This window comes from Coregonus lavaretus (assembly GCF_964263955.1).
Source record: "Coregonus lavaretus genome assembly, contig: HAP1_SCAFFOLD_2631, whole genome shotgun sequence".
NCBI classification, from domain to species: domain Eukaryota; kingdom Metazoa; phylum Chordata; class Actinopteri; order Salmoniformes; family Salmonidae; genus Coregonus; species Coregonus lavaretus.
In genome coordinates, this window is record NW_028163450.1 from 25226 (window position 1) to 45878 (window position 20653).

Below are 20653 nucleotides of genomic sequence, written 5' to 3' on the forward strand. Positions count from 1 at the left end.
TGCTGAAGCACGTAAGAATTGTCTGTTCTCAGTTGCAACACTCACTACCGAGTTCCAAACTGCCTCTGGAAGTAATGTCAGCCCAAGAACTGTTCGTCGGGAGCTTCATGAAATGGGTTTCCATAGCCGAGCAGCCGCACACAAGCCTAAGATCACCATGCCCAATGCCAAGCGTTGGCTGGAGTGGTGTAAAGCTCACCGCCATTGGACTCTGGAGCAGTGGAAATGCGTTCTCTGGAGTGATGAATCACGCTTCACCGTCTGGCAGTCCGACCACCATCTGGCAGTCCGACGGACGAATCTGGGTTTGGCAGATTCCAGGAGAACGCTACCTGTCCCAATGCATAGTGCCAACTGTAAAGTTTGGTGGAGGAGGAATAATGGTCTGGGGCTGTTTTTCATGGTTCAGGCCACTTAGTTCTAGTGATGTTTCAACATCTAGTGGAAAGCCTTCCCAGAAGACTGGAGGCTGTTATAGCAGCAAAGGGGGGACCAACTCCATATGAATGGCCATGATTTTGGAATGAGATGTTGGAGGAGCAGGTGTCCACATACCTTTGTCCATGTCGTGTAACTGTCTATCAACTACTACAACACCTCCTGCTAAATGAAACCCAGCACCACTACATTTGAGACATTTAGCAGACACTCTTATCCAGATTAGGATTAAGTGCCTTGCTCAAGGGCACATCAGGAGATTTTTCACCTAGTCTGCACTGGGATTCAAACCAGCGACCTTTTGATTACTGGCCCAATGCCTTAACCACTAGGCTACCTGCCCCACTACCAATGTGAGTTCCAAATGGCACCCTATTCCCTATAGAGTGAATTAGGGGCTCTGGTAAAACAGTAGTAGGGAATGGGGTGGCATTTGGGACACAGTGCTAGACTGCTCCACTAAAACACCTCAACACATATACAGGCTGGGGTTCTGGTCCACTAAAACACCTCAACACATATACAGGCTGGGGTTCTGGTCCACTAAAACACCTCAACACATATACAGGCTGGGGTTCTGGTCCACTAAAACACCTCAACACATATACAGGCTGGGGTTCTGGTCCACTAAAACACCTCAACACATATACAGGCTGGGGTTCTGGTCCACTAAAACACCTCAACACATATACAGGCTGGGGTTCTGGTCCACTAAAACACCTCAACACATATACAGGCTGGGGTTCTGGTCCACTAAAACACCTCAACACATATACAGGCTGGGGTTCTGGTCCACTAAAACACCTCAACACATATACAGGCTGGGGTTCTGGTCCACTAAAACACCTCAACACATATACAGGCTGGGGTTCTGGTCCACTAAAACACCTCAACACATATACAGGCTGGGGTTCTGGTCCACTAAAACACCTCAACACATATACAGGCTGGGGTTCTGGTCCACTAAAACACCTCAACACATATACAGGCTGGGGTTCTGGTCCACTAAAACACCTCAACACATATACAGGCTGGGGTTCTGGTCCACTAAAACACCTCAACACATATACAGGCTGGGGTTCTGGTCCACTAAAACACCTCAACACATATACAGGCTGGGGTTCTGGTCCACTAAAACACCTCAACACATATACAGGCTGGGGTTCTGGTCCACTAAAACACCTCAACACATATACAGGCTGGGGTTCTGGTCCACTAAAACACCTCAACACATATACAGGCTGGGGTTCTGGTCCACTAAAACACCTCAACACATATACAGGCTGGGGTTCTGGTCCACTAAAACACCTCAACACATATACAGGCTGGGGTTCTGGTCCACTAAAACACCTCAACACATATACAGGCTGGGGTTCTGGTCCACTAAAACACCTCAACACATATACAGGCTGGGGTTCTGGTACTAATCAGCTAAGGCTTCAATCCTAGCTCTGTCTATCACTAGTTTTTTTTTTCACCTTTATTTAACCAGATAAACCAGTTGAGAACAAGTTCTCATTTACAACTGTGACCTGGCCAAGATAAAGCAAAGCAGTGCGATAAAAACAACAACACAGAGTTTCATATGGGGTAAACAAAACATAAAGTCAAAAATACAGCAGAAAATATATATACAGTGTGTGCAAATGTAGTAAGTTATGGAGGTAAGGCAATAAATAGGCCATAGTGCAAAATAATTACAATGTACTGGAATGATAAGATGTGCAAGAGATTATGTGCAAATAGAGATACTGGGGTGCAAATGAGCAAAATAAATAACAATATAGGGATGAGGTAGTTGGGTGGGCTAATTTCAGATGGGCTGTGTACAGGTGCAGTGATCGGTAAGGTTCTCTGACAACTGATGCTTAAAGTTAGTGAGGGAGATAAGACATCCTCTAACATTGACAATGGCTGAATATCAACTGCAATCATTTCTGTAATCAGCGCTGTGATTTTCTCACTCTTTCATCATTGCACCTGTACTGTCACTTTAGCTCAATTTCAGTTGTCATTTCATCACCTTCTCATTTAACGTCTCCAAATATTGCCATACAGGGCTTGGCTGCGCTCCCTTCCCTGTCTCACTCGGACATTTTTCCAAATGACGATGACGTGCGGAGGGCATTATATCCGTGGCAAATCATCTGAAAGATGCATATGTCCTCCGACTAACGTTACAGCATTGTTGCATTAGGATTTTTTTTTTTTCCTTTATGACGATCGGGGGCTTGTTAGTAGTAGTTTTGTGATAACTGCACTGTGATTAAAACTTTGTTTTTAAAAAAATCAGTTTTTCGGTTAGGGATTTTTTTCTTAACGTTAAAGATCCCAATGTGGTTTAAAGGTTCACACCCCTAATGGCCAGTGGGCATTTCTGCCACTTTATTGAGCTGGCCTGTTTCAATCTCCTCAGAGTAGAAGCAGTACCAGTCAGTAAGCAGCAGTTCACTCTCCTCTCTGACTGGTGTAGATGCATTGGGGTGATAGTATTCAGTGTTGCTGTAGCGCACCAAGGCAAGATAGGCTTATAGCCATGTAAAGAGCGCCCTCTTCAGCACAAATATTAAAACAATCAACTAAATTGAGCATTTTCTCCGCATCTTACATCGGTCCTTTTCGACCATAAAAAGGCTAATATTATACAACTCCATCCATAAAAGGCTGATATCATACAACTCCATCCATAAAAGGCTGATATCATACAACTCCATCCATAAAAAGGCTGATATCATACAACTCCATCCATAAAAGGCTGATATCGTACAATAACATCAGCTTTATAAACATACACATGGCAAAAACTTCCCACTTAGCATGTTGAAATAGACTAGCAACAATCTTTCGGAACCAAAGGAAGTGAAACTCTTTAAGAGGAAGCCTTTTCACCTGAGAAAATATCAACTGCATTGTGAATGTGAACCAAACCATCAGCTAGCCCCACTCATTCAAACAGCGGACGAGGATGGATAGATTGATAGAAAACCTGAGACTGTTCCTACCTTTCTGGCAGTGGTTGGAGGTCCAGCAGCGATAGTTGAAGTTGTCATTGAAGCTGGTCTTGATGCATTGAGGGTTATCCTCCATGATGCCAGGACACACATCCCCACACTCCTTACTCTGTTTATTCCCTGCTATGAAGTTATTCAACTCAGCATCCATTATAAGAGACCAGTCCACAGAGTCCAGATAGCAGAGCTCAGGGTTCTTCTCGATCCGAATGGCTCCTCTAGTGATGTTCTGGAGGCTGTAGAGGCCGATGTCCTTCAGAGAGGTCATCTCAAAGATCACCAGGGCGTAGTTATAAAAGAGGTTACGCCCTCGGATCACCGTGAGGTTGGGGAACAGGGTGGAAAGGGAGTCCAGGCCCGAGACTCTGAATACAAATACAATCAAAACTTTGTTTAAAGTGCATTTAAAACTGCAGCAACACACTTTACAGTAAAACAACAACATGAAGGAGGTAACAGAAAAACAAGCAGGAATAATCAAAGAGATGAATAAAAGGAATAAGAGTGAAATCATTGAGGAGAGGAGGTGGAAGGTGTGTGTCTGGTCCGCTAACCTGAACAGCAGCAGGTAGTCCGTGATCATGGTGAGTTTGGGGAAGGACAGCGATCGGAAGACTTCCTGGTTGATGTTGTAGTTCTTGTCTCCTATTAGGAGGATCTGGAGGTAGCCCTCCACGATCGTACAATTCTCCAGGCGACGGAACTCACTGATGTCATTACCGATGTCGATGCTGGGACCACAAACTGGACAGGAGAGAGAAAAACAATGGAAGAGACTTTATGTACTTTTCAATTTCATCTAAACCCCAATAAAGAATTCTAGAGAGCTGGAGAAACAGACTTAGCCTAACATAATGGTAGTTTTCATGCTAGGGATGGGGGTTTGAAATCATTTCACTATTCGAATATCCAGATATTGTAATTACATGTTGTTTACATAAGCCAGAAGGTTAGTTAAGGCTAAAAAATGAAAGGAGATTGTTTAGTCGACCTATAATGCAAACGTCTAGCAACCCAAAGGTTGCGTGTTCGAATCTCATCACTGACAACTTTTGCAACTTTTCAACTACTTACTACTTGTTTGCTACTTAGCAACTACTTAGCATGTTAGCTAACCCTTTTAGCTAACCCTTCCCCTAATTTAACTCCTAACCAACGTTAGCCACAACTAATTGGAATTCTTCATTTATACATTTAGAAAATTCGTAACATATTGTATGTTTTGCAAATTCATAACATATCATGCGAAATGTAATTCGTAACATCCACAAATGAATACAGACCATACGAAAGGTAACATATTATAGTAAATGGACAATCTCGGATTTCCGTCCAGAAGAATAGGAAATGTTCAGACAACAGGTTGTCCCTGTAGGTAAATGTTCAGACAACAGGTTGTCCCTGTAGGTAAATGTTCAGACAACAGGTTGTCCCTGTAGGTAAATGTTCAGACAACAGGTTGTCCCTGTAGGTAAATGTTCAGACAACAGGTTGTCCCTGTAGGTAAATGTTCAGACAACAGGTTGTCCCTGTAGGTAAATGTTCAGACAACAGGTTGTCCCTGTAGGTAAATGTTCAGACAACAGGTTGTCCCTGTAGGTAAATGTTCAGAGAGCAGGTTGTCCCTGTAGGTAAATGTTCAGACAACAGGTTGTCCCTGTAGGTAAATGTTCAGACAACAGGTTGTCCCTGTAGGTAAATGTTCAGACAACAGGTTGTCCCTGTAGGTAAATGTTCAGACAACAGGTTGTCCCTGTAGGTAAATGTTCAGACAACAGGTTGTCCCTGTAGGTAAATGTTCAGAGAGCAGGTTGTCCCTGTAGGTAAATGTTCAGACAACAGGTTGTCCCTGTAGGTAAATGTTCAGACAACAGGTTGTCCCTGTAGGTAAATGTTCAGACAACAGGTTGTCCCTGTAGGTAAATGTTCAGACAACAGGTTGTCCCTGTAGGTAAATGTTCAGACAACAGGTTGTCCCTGTAGGTAAATGTTCAGACAACAGGTTGTCCCTGTAGGTAAATGTTCAGACAACAGGTTGTCCCTGTAGGTAAATGTTCAGACAACAGGTTGTCCCTGTAGGTAAATGTTCAGACAACAGGTTGTCCCTGTAGGTAAATGTTCAGACAACAGGATGTCCCTGTAGGTAAATGTTCAGACAACAGGTTGTCCCTGTAGGTAAATGTTCAGACAACAGGTTGTCCCTGTAGGTAAATGTTCAGACAACAGGTTGTCCCTGTAGGTAAATGTTCAGACAACAGGTTGTCCCTGTAGGTAAATGTTCAGACAACAGGTTGTCCCTGTAGGTAAATGTTCAGACAACAGGTTGTCCCTGTAGGTAAATGTTCAGACAACAGGTTGTCCCTGTAGGTAAATGTTCAGACAACAGGTTGTCCCTGTAGGTAAATGTTCAGACAACAGGTTGTCCCTGTAGGTAAATGTTCAGACAACAGGTTGTCCCTGTAGGTAAATGTTCAGACAACAGGTTGTCCCTGTAGGTAAATGTTCAGACAACAGGTTGTCCCTGTAGGTAAATGTTCAGACAACAGGTTGTCCCTGTAGGTAAATGTTCAGACAACAGGTTGTCCCTGTAGGTAAATGTTCAGACAACAGGTTGTCCCTGTAGGTAAATGTTCAGACAACAGGTTGTCCCTGTAGGTAAATGTTCAGACAACAGGTTGTCCCTGTAGGTAAATGTTCAGACAACAGGTTGTCCCTGTAGGTAAATGTTCAGACAACAGGTTGTCCCTGTAGGTAAATGTTCAGACAACAGGTTGTCCCTGTAGGTAAATGTTCAGACAACAGGTTGTCCCTGTAGGTAAATGTTCAGACAACAGGTTGTCCCTGTAGGTAAATGTTCAGACAACAGGTTGTCCCTGTAGGTAAATGTTCAGACAACAGGTTGTCCCTGTAGGTAAATGTTCAGACAACAGGTTGTCCCTGTAGGTAAATGTTCACTACGTTTCATTCAACTAACAATGGGTCGCCTCATGCTAGAACAAGATCAACTATTGGGACCAAAGAGATGTGCAGTTGTGTATTAAGATGACGTAGAAAATATTGTATATACAGTATTCATTTATCAATTAGCTAGTAGTTAGCTAGAAAACGTTATAAAACACTTACTTTCTCCATTTGCGCCCCGAAGGCAGATCGCGGAGACACACAGCAGCAGACCACAGAACAAGGTCAAACCATCCTTTTCTGTGTTAGACTTCATTCCTGTCAAATAAAACTTCCTCCCAGCGTCAGAAACAAAAACGGGAATGACCCAATTAATGAATGGTGCCAATAAGGCTTCTCAGTCCACAAAAAGGCCAAGAACGTGGACCAAAGTGAACAAACAAAAAAAGCGTTGCTAACTGACTTGTATTCCCAAGTGTTGACTTGTTAGCAACGTCGGCAAGCCAGAGACAAGCTAGCCTAATGCTAGCCCCGTACTAGCAGACCAACGGTCGCCTAATGCTAGCCCGCTAGCCCCGTACTAGCAGACCAACGGTCGCCTAATGCTAGCCCGCTAGCCCCGTACTAGCAGACCAACGGTCGCCTAATGCTAGCCCCGTACTAGCAGACCAACGGTCGCCTAATGCTAGCCCGCTAGCCCCGTACTAGCAGACCAACCGTCGCCTAATGCTAGCCCACTAGCCCCGTACTAGCAGACCAACGGTCGCCTAATGCTAGCCCGCTAGCCCCGTACTAGCAGACCAACGGTCGCCTAATGCTAGCCCGCTAGCCCCGTACTAGCAGACCAACGGTCGCCTAATGCTAGCCCGCTAGCCCCGTACTAGCAGACCAACGGTCTCCGTCTCCTGTGCTGAGGAATGTCTTGGATCCACTGCGGGGTGATTTCAACCAGCAGGAAAACTACGATGCTTGGTCTTCGGCCGCTATCATAGAATTATCACAATCCCTCAACGTTTGGTTATTCCAGCCAACCACCCAGTGATGTATGAAATGTTATAGAAAAACATGCGTCAGGAATGTCTATCAGTTGACAATCCGCATCTTCCGACTCCATTTATTAAAAACCAAATGCCACTTTGCTCGCTCGGCGAGGGAGACAATCCCCAGCCGGGGACGAGAGAGCAGGCTTGGCTCGGGTTGGCGAGGGAGACTATCCCCAGACGGGGACGAGAGAGCAGGCTTGGCTCGGGTTGGCGAGGGAGACTATCCCCAGCCGGGGACGAGAGAGCAGGCTTGGCTCGGGTTGGCGAGGGAGACTATCCCCAGCCGGGGACGAGAGAGCAGGCTTGGCTCGGGTTGGCGAGGGAGACTATCCCCAGCCGGGGACGAGAGAGCAGGCTTGGCTCGGGTTGGCGAGGGAGACTATCCCCAGACGGGGACGAGAGAGCAGGCTTGGCTCGGGTTGGCGAGGGAGACTATCCCCAGACGGGGACGAGAGAGCAGGCTTGGCTCGGGTTGGCGAGGGAGACTATCCCCAGACGGGGACGAGAGAGCAGGCTTGGCTCGGGTTGGCGAGGGAGACTATCCCCAGCCGGGGACGAGAGAGCAGGCTTGGCTCGGGTTGGCGAGGGAGACTATCCCCAGCCGTGGACGAGAGAGCAGGCTTGGCTCGGGTTTGATGGCCGTATGCTTTAGCTAGCACATGAATGAAAAACGCGCCCTTCCGGAGTCAGCCACATGATGTTTGATCCAAAATATCCGCCAGGACGAAAATCAATTCAACAACTGCAGCCCCGGTGTCTTCACCCGCCGCTCATACAGACAAAAACGGGATTATTTCAATATATTGAATGTTCGTTCAGATTCAGACCCTTGTAGTATCTCTGCTTTTAGTAATCCATTTTAAACCGTTTTCTTATCTCTAACAACGTCAGTCAGCGTCTACACATCACGGTGTAGTCCTCTCAGTGGGATGGATTCAGCGCCGTAAACAAGGCTGTAGGTGTCTTTCAACCGCACACCGTAGGCTGCTACATTCAGCTAGGCTGCTACATTCAGCTAGGCTGGAAGGAAAACCTGGAGAGAACTTCAACCACACACCGTAGGCTGCTACATTCAGCTAGGCTGGAAGGAAAACCTGGAGAGAACTCCAACCACACACCGTAGGCTGCTACATTCAGCTAGGCTGGAAGGAAAACCTGGAGAGAACTCCAACCACACACCGTAGGCTGCTACATTCAGCTAGGCTGGAAGGAAAACCTGGAGAGAACTCCAACCACACACCGTAGGCTGCTACATTCAGCTAGGCTGCTACATTCAGCTAGGCTGGAAGGAAAACCTGGAGAGAACTTCAACCACACACCGTAGGCTGCTACATTCAGCTAGGCTGGAAGGAAAACCTGGAGAGAACTCCAACCACACACCGTAGGCTGCTACATTCAGCTAGGCTGGAAGGAAAACCTGGAGAGAACTCCAACCACACACCGTAGGCTGCTACATTCAGCTAGGCTGGAAGGAAAACCTGGAGAGAACTCCAACCACACACCGTAGGCTGCTACATTCAGCTAGGCTGGAAGGAAAACCTGGAGAGAACTTCAACCACACACCGTAGGCTGCTACATTCAGCTAGGCTGGAAGGAAAACCTGGAGAGAACTCCAACCACACACCGTAGGCTGCTACATTCAGCTAGGCTGGAAGGAAAACCTGGAGAGAACTCCAACCACACACCGTAGGCTGCTACATTCAGCTAGGCTGGAAGGAAAACCTGGAGAGAACTCCAACCACACACCGTAGGCTGCTACATTCAGCTAGGCTGGAAGGAAAACCTGGAGAGAACTCCAACCACACACCGTAGGCTGCTACATTCAGCTAGGCTGGAAGGAAAACCTGGAGAGAACTTCAACCACACACCGTAGGCTGCTACATTCAGCTAGGCTGGAAGGAAAACCTGGAGAGAACTTCAACCACACACCGTAGGCTGCTACATTCAGCTAGGCTGGAAGGAAAACCTGGAGAGAACTTCAACCACACACCGTAGGCTGCTACATTCAGCTAGGCTGGAAGGAAAACCTGGAGAGAACTCCAACCACACACCGTAGGCTGCTACATTCAGCTAGGCTGGAAGGAAAACCTGGAGAGAACTTCAACCACACACCGTAGGCTGCTACATTCAGCTAGGCTGGAAGGAAAACCTGGAGAGAACTTCAACCACACACCGTAGGCTGCTACATTCAGCTAGGCTGGAAGGAAAACCTGGAGAGAACTTCAACCACACACCGTAGGCTGCTACATTCAGCTAGGCTGGAAGGAAAACCTGGAGAGAACTTCAACCACACACCGTAGGCTGCTACATTCAGCTAGGCTGGAAGGAAAACCTGGAGAGAACTCCAACCACACACCGTAGGCTGCTACATTCAGCTAGGCTGGAAGGAAAACCTGGAGAGAACTACAACCACACACCGTAGGCTGCTACATTCAACTAGGCTGCTACATTCAGCTAGGCTGGAAGGAAAACCTGGAGAGAACTTCAACCACACACCATAGGCTGCTACATTCAGCTAGGCTGGAAGGAAAACCTGGAGAGAACTCCAACCACACACCGTAGGCTGCTACATTCAGCTAGGCTGGAAGGAAAACCTGGAGAGAACTCCAACCACACACCGTAGGCTGCTACATTCAGCTAGGCTGGAAGGAAAACCTGGAGAGAACTCCAACCACACACCGTAGGCTGCTACATTCAACTAGGCTGCTACATTCAGCTAGGCTGGAAGGAAAACCTGGAGAGAACTTCAACCACACACCGTAGGCTGCTACATTCAGCTAGGCTGGAAGGAAAACCTGGAGAGAACTATAACCGCACACCGTAGGCTGCTACATTCAGCTAGGCTGGAAGGAAAACCTGGAGAGAACTTCAACCACACACCGTAGGCTGCTACATTCAGCTAGGCTGGAAGGAAAACCTGGAGAGAACTCCAACCACACACCGTAGGCTGCTACATTCAGCTAGGCTGGAAGGAAAACCTGGAGAGAACTCCAACCACACACCGTAGGCTGCTACATTCAGCTAGGCTGGAAGGAAAACCTGGAGAGAACTCCAACCGCACACCGTAGGCTGCTACATTCAACTAGGCTGCTACATTCAGCTAGGCTGGAAGGAAAACCTGGAGAGAACTTCAACCACACACCGTAGGCTGCTACATTCAACTAGGCTGGAAGGAAAACCTGGAGAGAACTTTAACCACATGCCGTAGGCTGCTACATTCAGCTAGGCTGGAAGGAAAACCTGGAGAGAACTTTAACCGCACACCGTAGGCTGCTACATTCAGCTAGGCTGGAAGGAAAACCTGGAGAGAACTTTAACCGCACGCCGTAGGCTGCTACATTCAGCTAGGCTGGAAGGAAAACCTGGAGAGAACTTCAACCGCACACCGTAGGCTGCTACATTCAGCTAGGCTGGAAGGAAAACCTGGAGAGAACTTCAACCACACACCGTAGGCTGCTACATTCAGCTAGGCTGGAAGGAAAACCTGGAGAGAACTTCAACCACACACCGTAGGCTGCTACATTCAGCTAGGCTGGAAGGAAAACCTGGAGAGAACTCCAACCACACACCGTAGGCTGCTACATTCAGCTAGGCTGGAAGGAAAACCTGGAGAGAACTCCAACCGCACACCGTAGGCTGCTACATTCAGCTAGGCTGGAAGGAAAACCTGGAGAGAACTTCAACCACACACCGTAGGCTGCTACATTCAGCTAGGCTGCTACATTCAGCTAGGCTGGAAGGAAAACCTGGAGAGAACTCCAACCACACACCGTAGGCTGCTACATTCAACTAGGCTGCTACATTCAGCTAGGCTGGAAGGAAAACCTGGAGAGAACTTCAACCACACACCGTAGGCTGCTACATTCAGCTAGGCTGGAAGGAAAACCTGGAGAGAACTTCAACCACACACCGTAGACTGCTACATTCAGCTAGGCTGGAAGGAAAACCTGGAGAGAACTCCAACCACACACCGTAGGCTGCTACATTCAGCTAGGCTGGAAGGAAAACCTGGAGAGAACTCCAACCACACACCGTAGGCTGCTACATTCAGCTAGGCTGGAAGGAAAACCTGGAGAGAACTCCAACCACACACCGTAGGCTGCTACATTCAACTAGGCTGCTACATTCAGCTAGGCTGGAAGGAAAACCTGGAGAGAACTTCAACCACACACCGTAGGCTGCTACATTCAGCTAGGCTGGAAGGAAAACCTGGAGAGAACTCCAACCGCACACCGTAGGCTGCTACATTCAACTAGGCTGCTACATTCAGCTAGGCTGGAAGGAAAACCTGGAGAGAACTTCAACCACACACCATAGGCTGCTACATTCAGCTAGGCTGGAAGGAAAACCTGGAGAGAACTCCAACCACACACCGTAGGCTGCTACATTCAGCTAGGCTGGAAGGAAAACCTGGAGAGAACTCCAACCGCACACCGTAGGCTGCTACATTCAACTAGGCTGCTACATTCAGCTAGGCTGGAAGGAAAACCTGGAGAGAACTTCAACCACACACCATAGGCTGCTACATTCAGCTAGGCTGGAAGGAAAACCTGGAGAGAACTCCAACCACACACCGTAGGCTGCTACATTCAGCTAGGCTGGAAGGAAAACCTGGAGAGAACTCCAACCGCACACCGTAGGCTGCTACATTCAACTAGGCTGCTACATTCAGCTAGGCTGGAAGGAAAACCTGGAGAGAACTTCAACCACACACCGTAGGCTGCTACATTCAGCTAGGCTGGAAGGAAAACCTGGAGAGAACTCCAACCACACACCGTAGGCTGCTACATTCAGCTAGGCTGGAAGGAAAACCTGGAGAGAACTCCAACCACACACCGTAGGCTGCTACATTCAGCTAGGCTGGAAGGAAAACCTGGAGAGAACTCCAACCGCACACCGTAGGCTGCTACATTCAACTAGGCTGCTACATTCAGCTAGGCTGGAAGGAAAACCTGGAGAGAACTTCAACCACACACCGTAGGCTGCTACATTCAGCTAGGCTGGAAGGAAAACCTGGAGAGAACTCCAACCACACACCGTAGGCTGCTACATTCAGCTAGGCTGGAAGGAAAACCTGGAGAGAACTCCAACCGCACACCGTAGGCTGCTACATTCAACTAGGCTGCTACATTCAGCTAGGCTGGAAGGAAAACCTGGAGAGAACTTCAACCGCACACCGTAGGCTGCTACATTCAGCTAGGCTGGAAGGAAAACCTGGAGAGAACTCCAACCACACACCGTAGGCTGCTACATTCAGCTAGGCTGGAAGGAAAACCTGGAGAGAACTCCAACCACACACCGTAGGCTGCTACATTCAGCTAGGCTGGAAGGAAAACCTGGAGAGAACTCCAACCGCACACCGTAGGCTGCTACATTCAACTAGGCTGGAAGGAAAACCTGGAGAGAACTTTAACCGCACACCGTAGGCTGCTACATTCAGCTAGGCTGGAAGGAAAACCTGGAGAGAACTTTAACCGCACGCCGTAGGCTGCTACATTCAACTAGGCTGGAAGGAAAACCTGGAGAGAACTTTAACCGCACGCCGTAGGCTGCTACATTCAGCTAGGCTGGAAGGAAAACCTGGAGAGAACTTCAACCGCACACCGTAGGCTGCTACATTCAGCTAGGCTGGAAGGAAAACCTGGAGAGAACTTCAACCGCACACCGTAGGCTGCTACATTCAGCTAGGCTGGAAGGAAAACCTGGAGAGAACTCCAACCACACACCGTAGGCTGCTACATTCAGCTAGGCTGGAAGGAAAACCTGGAGAGAACTTCAACCGCACACCGTAGGCTGCTACATTCAGCTAGGCTGGAAGGAAAACCTGGAGAGAACTCCAACCGCACACCGTAGGCTGCTACATTCAGCTAGGCTGGAAGGAAAACCTGGAGAGAACTTTAACCGCACACCGTAGGCTGCTACATTCAGCTAGGCTGGAAGGAAAACCTGGAGAGAACTTCAACCGCACACCGTAGGCTGCTACATTCAGCTAGGCTGGAAGGAAAACCTGGAGAGAACTTCAACCGCACACCGTAGGCTGCTACATTCAGCTAGGCTGGAAGGAAAACCTGGAGAGAACTCCAACCACACACCGTAGGCTGCTACATTCAGCTAGGCTGGAAGGAAAACCTGGAGAGAACTTCAACCACACACCGTAGGCTGCTACATTCAGCTAGGCTGGAAGGAAAACCTGGAGAGAACTCCAACCGCACACCGTAGGCTGCTACATTCAGCTAGGCTGGAAGGAAAACCTGGAGAGAACTTCAACCACACACCGTAGGCTGCTACATTCAGCTAGGCTGCTACATTCAGCTAGGCTGGAAGGAAAACCTGGAGAGAACTTCAACCACACACCGTAGGCTGCTACATTCAACTAGGCTGGAAGGAAAACCTGGAGAGAACTCCAACCGCACACCGTAGGCTGCTACATTCAGCTAGGCTGGAAGGAAAACCTGGAGAGAACTTCAACCACACACCGTAGGCTGCTACATTCAGCTAGGCTGGAAGGAAAACCTGGAGAGAACTTTAACCGCACGACGTAGGCTGCTACATTCAGCTAGGCTGGAAGGAAAACCTGGAGAGAACTTTAACCGCACGCCGTAGTCTGCTACATTCAGCTAGGCTGGAAGGAAAACCTGGAGAGAACTTTAACCGCACGCCGTAGTCTGCTACATTCAGCTAGGCTGGAAGGAAAACCTGGAGAGAACTTTAACCGCACACCGTAGGCTGCTACATTCAGCTAGGCTGGAAGGAAAACCTGGAGAGAACTTCAACCGCACACCGTAGGCTGCTACATTCAGCTAGGCTGGAAGGAAAACCTGGAGAGAACTTCAACCGCACACCGTAGGCTGCTACATTCAGCTAGGCTGGAAGGAAAACCTGGAGAGAACTCCAACCACACACCGTAGGCTGCTACATTCAGCTAGGCTGGAAGGAAAACCTGGAGAGAACTTCAACCACACACCGTAGGCTGCTACATTCAGCTAGGCTGGAAGGAAAACCTGGAGAGAACTCCAACCGCACACCGTAGGCTGCTACATTCAGCTAGGCTGGAAGGAAAACCTGGAGAGAACTTCAACCACACACCGTAGGCTGCTACATTCAGCTAGGCTGCTACATTCAGCTAGGCTGGAAGGAAAACCTGGAGAGAACTTCAACCACACACCGTAGGCTGCTACATTCAACTAGGCTGGAAGGAAAACCTGGAGAGAACTCCAACCGCACACCGTAGGCTGCTACATTCAGCTAGGCTGGAAGGAAAACCTGGAGAGAACTTCAACCACACACCGTAGGCTGCTACATTCAGCTAGGCTGGAAGGAAAACCTGGAGAGAACTTTAACCGCACGACGTAGGCTGCTACATTCAGCTAGGCTGGAAGGAAAACCTGGAGAGAACTTTAACCGCACGCCGTAGTCTGCTACATTCAGCTAGGCTGGAAGGAAAACCTGGAGAGAACTTCAACCGCACACCGTAGGCTGCTACATTCAACTAGGCTGGAAGGAAAACCTGGAGAGAACTTTAACCGCACACCGTAGGCTGCTACATTCAGCTAGGCTGGAAGGAAAACCTGGAGAGAACTTCAACCGCACACCGTAGGCTGCTACATTCAGCTAGGCTGGAAGGAAAACCTGGAGAGAACTTTAACCACACACGGTAGGCTGCTACATTCAGCTAGGCTGCTACATTCAGCTAGGCTGGAAGGAAAACCTGGAGAGAACTTCAACCACACACCGTAGGCTGCTACATTCAGCTAGGCTGGAAGGAAAACCTGGAGAGAACTCCAACCACACACCGTAGGCTGCTACATTCAGCTAGGCTGGAAGGAAAACCTGGAGAGAACTATAACCGCACACCGTAGGCTGCTACATTCAACTAGGCTGGAAGGAAAACCTGGAGAGAACTTCAACCACACACCGTAGGCTGCTACATTCAGCTAGGCTTTAAGGAAAACCTGGAGAGAACTTTAACCGCACGCCGTAGGCTGCTACATTCAGCTAGGCTGGAAGGAAAACCTGGAGAGAACTCCAACCACACACCGTAGGCTGCTACATTCAGCTAGGCTGGAAGGAAAACCTGGAGAGAACTTTAACCGCACACCGTAGGCTGCTACATTCAGCTAGGCTGCTACATTCAGCTAGGCTGGAAGGAAAACCTGGAGAGAATTTCAACCACACACAGTAGGCTGCTACATTCAGCTAGGCTGGAAGGAAAACCTGGAGAGAACTTCAACCACACACCGTAGGCTGCTACATTCAGCTAGGCTGGAAGGAAAACCTGGAGAGAACTTCAACCACACACCGTAGGCTGCTACATTCAACTAGGCTGGAAGGAAAACCTGGAGAGAACTTTAACCGCACACCGTAGGCTGCTACATTCAGCTAGGCTGGAAGGAAAACCTGGAGAGAACTTTAACCACACACCGTAGGCTGCTACATTCAGCTAGGCTGCTACATTCACCTAGGCTGGAAGGAAAACCTGGAGAGAACTTTAACCACACACCGTAGGCTGCTACATTCAACTAGGCTGGAAGGAAAACCTGGAGAGAACTTCAACCACACACCGTAGGCTGCTACATTCAGCTAGGCTGGAAGGAAAACCTGGAGAGAACTCCAACCACACACCGTAGGCTGCTACATTCAGCTAGGCTGGAAGGAAAACCTGGAGAGAACTTCAACCGCACACCGTAGGCTGCTACATTCAGCTAGGCTGCTACATTCACCTAGGCTGGAAGGAAAACCTGGAGAGAACTTTAACCACACACCGTAGGCTGCTACATTCAGCTAGGCTGCTACATTCACCTAGGCTGGAAGGAAAACCTGGAGAGAACTTTAACCACACACCGTAGGCTGCTACATTCAACTAGGCTGGAAGGAAAACCTGGAGAGAACTTTAACCGCACACCGTAGGCTGCTACATTCAGCTAGGCTGGAAGGAAAACCTGGAGAGAACTCCAGGAGTGGTATTGTTTTCCTCTCACAGATGCTCATAGAGCGCACCAGCTTCTAGTCCTAAAAAACGAAAATGAGTTCCATCTGGTCTGTTCAGCCATTCCTATGGAGAAAATGAATTGGGAAATAGGGTTTTGGGATAAACGCCAAAAATAAGGTCTGAGGTTAACACAGGCTTAGGAGATCTGATACGTTTTTTCTATGAGATAATATCATTCATGACCTTTATTAATTAAGAACACTTGATGTGCTTTATGTGTGTTATTTATTTATTACATAAATGCTTAAAAATTCACAAAAAGTGAATTCTCATTGAACAAGATTCTCAATGAACAAAACATATAAGATCTCCTAAACCTGTGCTTAGCTCACCACATACCTTATTTTCAGCTTTTATCCTAAATACAAAAATACTGTTATGATGAAAACAATGATATAATTATTAGAAATATTATACATTCTAGCAAGCTACATATTGATTTAGAACTGGGCGCTATGGACAAACATCCATATCGCGATAAATTGCCTGAATTTATGCGATAATAGAACAATGCGTTTATAACATTAATCTGCACCACAGTTTTTTTTCTTCAGTTATCCTTTAAACTAGTACTACTAGTGTGATGGTTGTAACAATCAATTGTCTCATTAATAATCACCCATATTAGCAAACTTATTTCATTTCAAACGTCACATTTCTCTAGTAGCCTATAGGCTACTTATCGTACTGAACGATATCAGCAAAATGCCTGGCCGTAATACATCACCATGCAGTGTTCAATGTGGAATTGTTAATCCATTTAGAAAATTCAGAAGAACAGACATAATAAACTAAATTGAAAGTCTGTATATCGAAAGGAGACCGATTTTGGTTCGTGACCCTGAAAAGGGTGTCTTTCAATTCGCCAAATTGAGCCCTGTTTCACTCTTTGAGATTAACTGTTCCAGATGCGAGATGCGCATCTCTTCACACTGGCAACTTTTTTCATTCTGAAAAATATTCTGTTATTTTTATTCTGTTAAATTACATCATGTTTTTTTTACTATAAAATAGGTGTCTTGACTGTGATAAGGGCTTGGGAAATATAAGCGTCTTGTCTGCTAAATGAACAAAACAATACTATGCCATTGCACAGCCACAGGCTTCTACAAGCAAGCTCCAGTGCTGCCTTATGGAAGATTGTGTTCCATTACATAATATAACCAGTTGATATTATGGTTTCAATAAATTAATCTTAAATGTCACTTGTTTTTTTAATGACTGAATATACAGTATATACAGCTCTGGAAAAAATTAAGAGACCACTGCAAAATTATCAGTTTCTCTGGTTTTACTATTTATAGGTATGTGTTTGGGTAAAAGTAACTTTTTTTTTATTCTATAAACTACTGACAACATTTCTCCCAAATTCCAAATAAAAATATTGTCATTTAGAGCATTTATTTGCAGAAAATGACAACTGGTCAAAATAACTAAAAAGATGCAGTGTTGTCAGACCTCGAATAATGCAAAGAAAATAAGTTCATGTTCATTTTTAAACAACACAATACTAATGTTTTAACTTAGGAAGAGTTCAGAAATCAATATTTGGTGGAATAACCCTGATTTTCAATCACAGCTTTCATGCGTCTTGGCATGCTCTCCACCAGTCTTTCACATTGATGTTGGGTGACTTTATGCCACTCCTGGCGCAAAAATTCAAGCAGCTCGGCTTTGTTTGATGGCTTGTGACCATCCATCTTCCTCTTGATCACATTCCAGAAGTTTTCAATGGGGTTCAGGTCTGGACATTGGGCTGGCCATGACAGGGTCTTGATCTGGTGGTCCTCCATCCACACCTTGATTGACCTGTCTGTTTGGCATGGCGCATTGTCCTGCTGGAAAAACCAATCCTCAGAGTTGGGGAACAATGTCAGAGCAAAAGGAAGCAAGTTTTCTTCCAGGACAACCTTGTACGTGGCTTGATTCATGCGTCCTTCACAAAGACACATCTGCCCGATTCCAGCCTTGCTGAAGCACCCCCAGATCATCACCGATCCTCCACCAAATTTCACAGTGGGTGCGAGACACTGTGGCTTGTAGGCCTCTCCAGGTCTCCGTCTAACCATTAGACGACCAGGTGTTGAGCAAAGCTGAAAATTGGACTCATCAGAGAAGATGACCTTACTCCAGTCCTCTACGGTCCAATCCTTATGGTCTTTTGCAAACCTCAGCCTGGCTCTTCTTTGCTTCTCATTGATGAAGGGCTTTTTTCTAGCTTTGCATGACTTCAGCCCTGCCCCTAGGAGCCTGTTTTGAACCGTCCTCGCCGTGCACTTCACCCCAGCTGCCGTTTGCCATTCTTTTTGTAGGTCACTTGATGTCATCCTACGGTTGTTGAGTGACATTTGAATGAGTTGGCGGTTATCCCGGTCAGTAGAGTCGTTTTTGCCCTCTGCCGGTCTGTAGCTTTGTTGTCCCCAATGTCTGCTGCTTGACGTTGTTCTTATATATTTTTTTATTTTTTTATATTTTATTTATTTATTTATTTCACCTTTATTTAACCAGGTAAGCCAGTTGAGAACAAGTTCTCATTTACAACTGCGACCTGGCCAAGATAAAGATAAAGCCCTTATGAACCGCCGTCTTTGACATTTTAAGGATGGAAGCAACCTGATGCTCACTGTATCCCTCTGCCAGTAATGCCAGAATTGAACCCTTCTTTTCCTCACTCAAAACTTTCCTTTTCAACTCTTTTGGCATGGTCAATAGTTATTTTTTGATTAATATTACTTTTGAGGTACTATTAGCACTGTTTTTACCATCCAGCTGGTCCTATTGCAAGAGGATAGTGATGACCACAGCAGTGGTTTTTATACTTTTCCTCATTAAATAAGATTTGGTTCATGTGATCACCTAATCAGTACCTAATTCAGTAGAATGAGGTGTGCCTGTGTTGGAATTCAACAGACACTGGAATGGAATGGCTGTCATACATGTAGAGATGCTGATTTAAGAAACATTTACAGTGGTCTCTTAATTTTTCCAGAGCTGTATATATATATATATATATATATATATATATATATATACACTACCTGTGAAAAGTTTGGACACGCCTACTCATTCAAGGGTTTTTCTTAATTTTTACTATTTTTTACATTGTAGAATAATAGTGAAGACATCAAAACTATGAAATAACACATATGGAATCATGTAGTAACCAAAAAAAGTGTTAAACAAATCAAAATATATTTTATATTTGAGATTCTTCAAATAGCCACCCTTTGCCTTGATGACAGCTTTGCACACTCTTGGCATTCTCTCAACCAGCTTCACCTGGAATGCTTTTCCAACAGTCTTGAAGGAGTTCCCACATATGCTTAGCACTTGTTGGCTGCTTTTCCTTCACTCTGCCATCCGACTCATCCCAAACCATCTCAATTGGGTTGAGGTCGGGGGATTGTGGAGGCCAGGTCATCTGATGCAGCACTCCATCACTCTCCTTCTTGGTAAAATAGCCCTTACACAGCCTGGAGGTGTGTTGGGTCATTGTCCTGTTGAAAAACAAATGATAGTCCCACTAAGCCCAAACCAGATGGGATGGCGTATCGCTGCAGAATGCTGTGGCAGCCATGCTGGTTAAGTGTGCCTTGAAATCTAAATAAATCACAGACAGTGTCACCAGCAAAGCACCCCCACACCATAACACCTCCTCCTCCATGCTTTACGGTGGGAACTACACATGCGGAGATCATCCGTTCACCCACACCACGTCTCACAAAGACACGGCGGTTTGAACCAAAAATCTCTAATTTGTAGAAAATAGTAAAAATTAAGAAAAACCCATGAATGAGTAGTTGTGTCCAAACTTTTGACTGGTAGTGTATATTGTATATATATTTTTTTATTCTGATTTTTCTACAGCACCCTTTGCACCCCTTCTTCCAAGCTCAAGCATAAAAGTTTAACTGCAAAGCAGTTTATGGTGGTCTGCTCAGCTTGATGATTTGTCATATTCTACATTTGGGGTTATTAATTAACCTTTTACTGCAGTGGGCTAAATCAATGTCACTCAGAATGTTTCTTGGTAGTCTTAAACAAATCTACTTTGAAACAAAAGTATACACCTCACACACATGGTTATGGGCTTACAAAAAAAGTATACACCTCACACACATGGTTATGGGCTTACAAAAAAAGTATACACCTCACACACATGGTTATGGGCTTACAAAAAAAGAAGACACATGTACCATGTCAGATATAGAGTTGAAATGTATTACATTTTGAGTTTGCATCCCAATATTACACTTTATATACATCACAGA

The 20653-nt window shown here is 46.3% G+C and overlaps 1 protein-coding gene across 1 annotated transcript; it reads right to left on the reverse strand.

The window, feature by feature from the left end:
• Positions 1-2649: 2649 nt before the first annotated feature.
• Positions 2650-8476, reverse strand: LOC311118135 (insulin-like growth factor 1 receptor). Its single transcript, XM_084193001.1, has 3 exons — positions 6573-8476; positions 4004-4193; positions 2650-3814 (listed from the first exon to the last, which is right to left on the reverse strand). The coding sequence occupies exons 1-3, from the start codon at positions 6664-6666 to the stop codon at positions 3373-3375; spliced, it is 726 nt and encodes a 241-aa protein (XP_084049127.1). The 5' UTR covers positions 6667-8476; the 3' UTR covers positions 2650-3372.
• Positions 8477-20653: the final 12177 nt, after the last annotated feature.

Coding starts and splice junctions, on each gene's coding strand:
- LOC311118135 (XM_084193001.1), bottom strand. CDS start 6,666: ATGAAGTCTAACACAGAAAAGGATGGTTTGACCTTGTTCTGTGGTCTG. Junction 4,194..6,572: donor TCGGGGCGCAAATGGAGAAA/GTAAGTGTTTTA, acceptor TCTCCTGTCCAG/TTTGTGGTCCCAGCATCGAC. Junction 3,815..4,003: donor GACTACCTGCTGCTGTTCAG/GTTAGCGGACCA, acceptor ATTTGTATTCAG/AGTCTCGGGCCTGGACTCCC.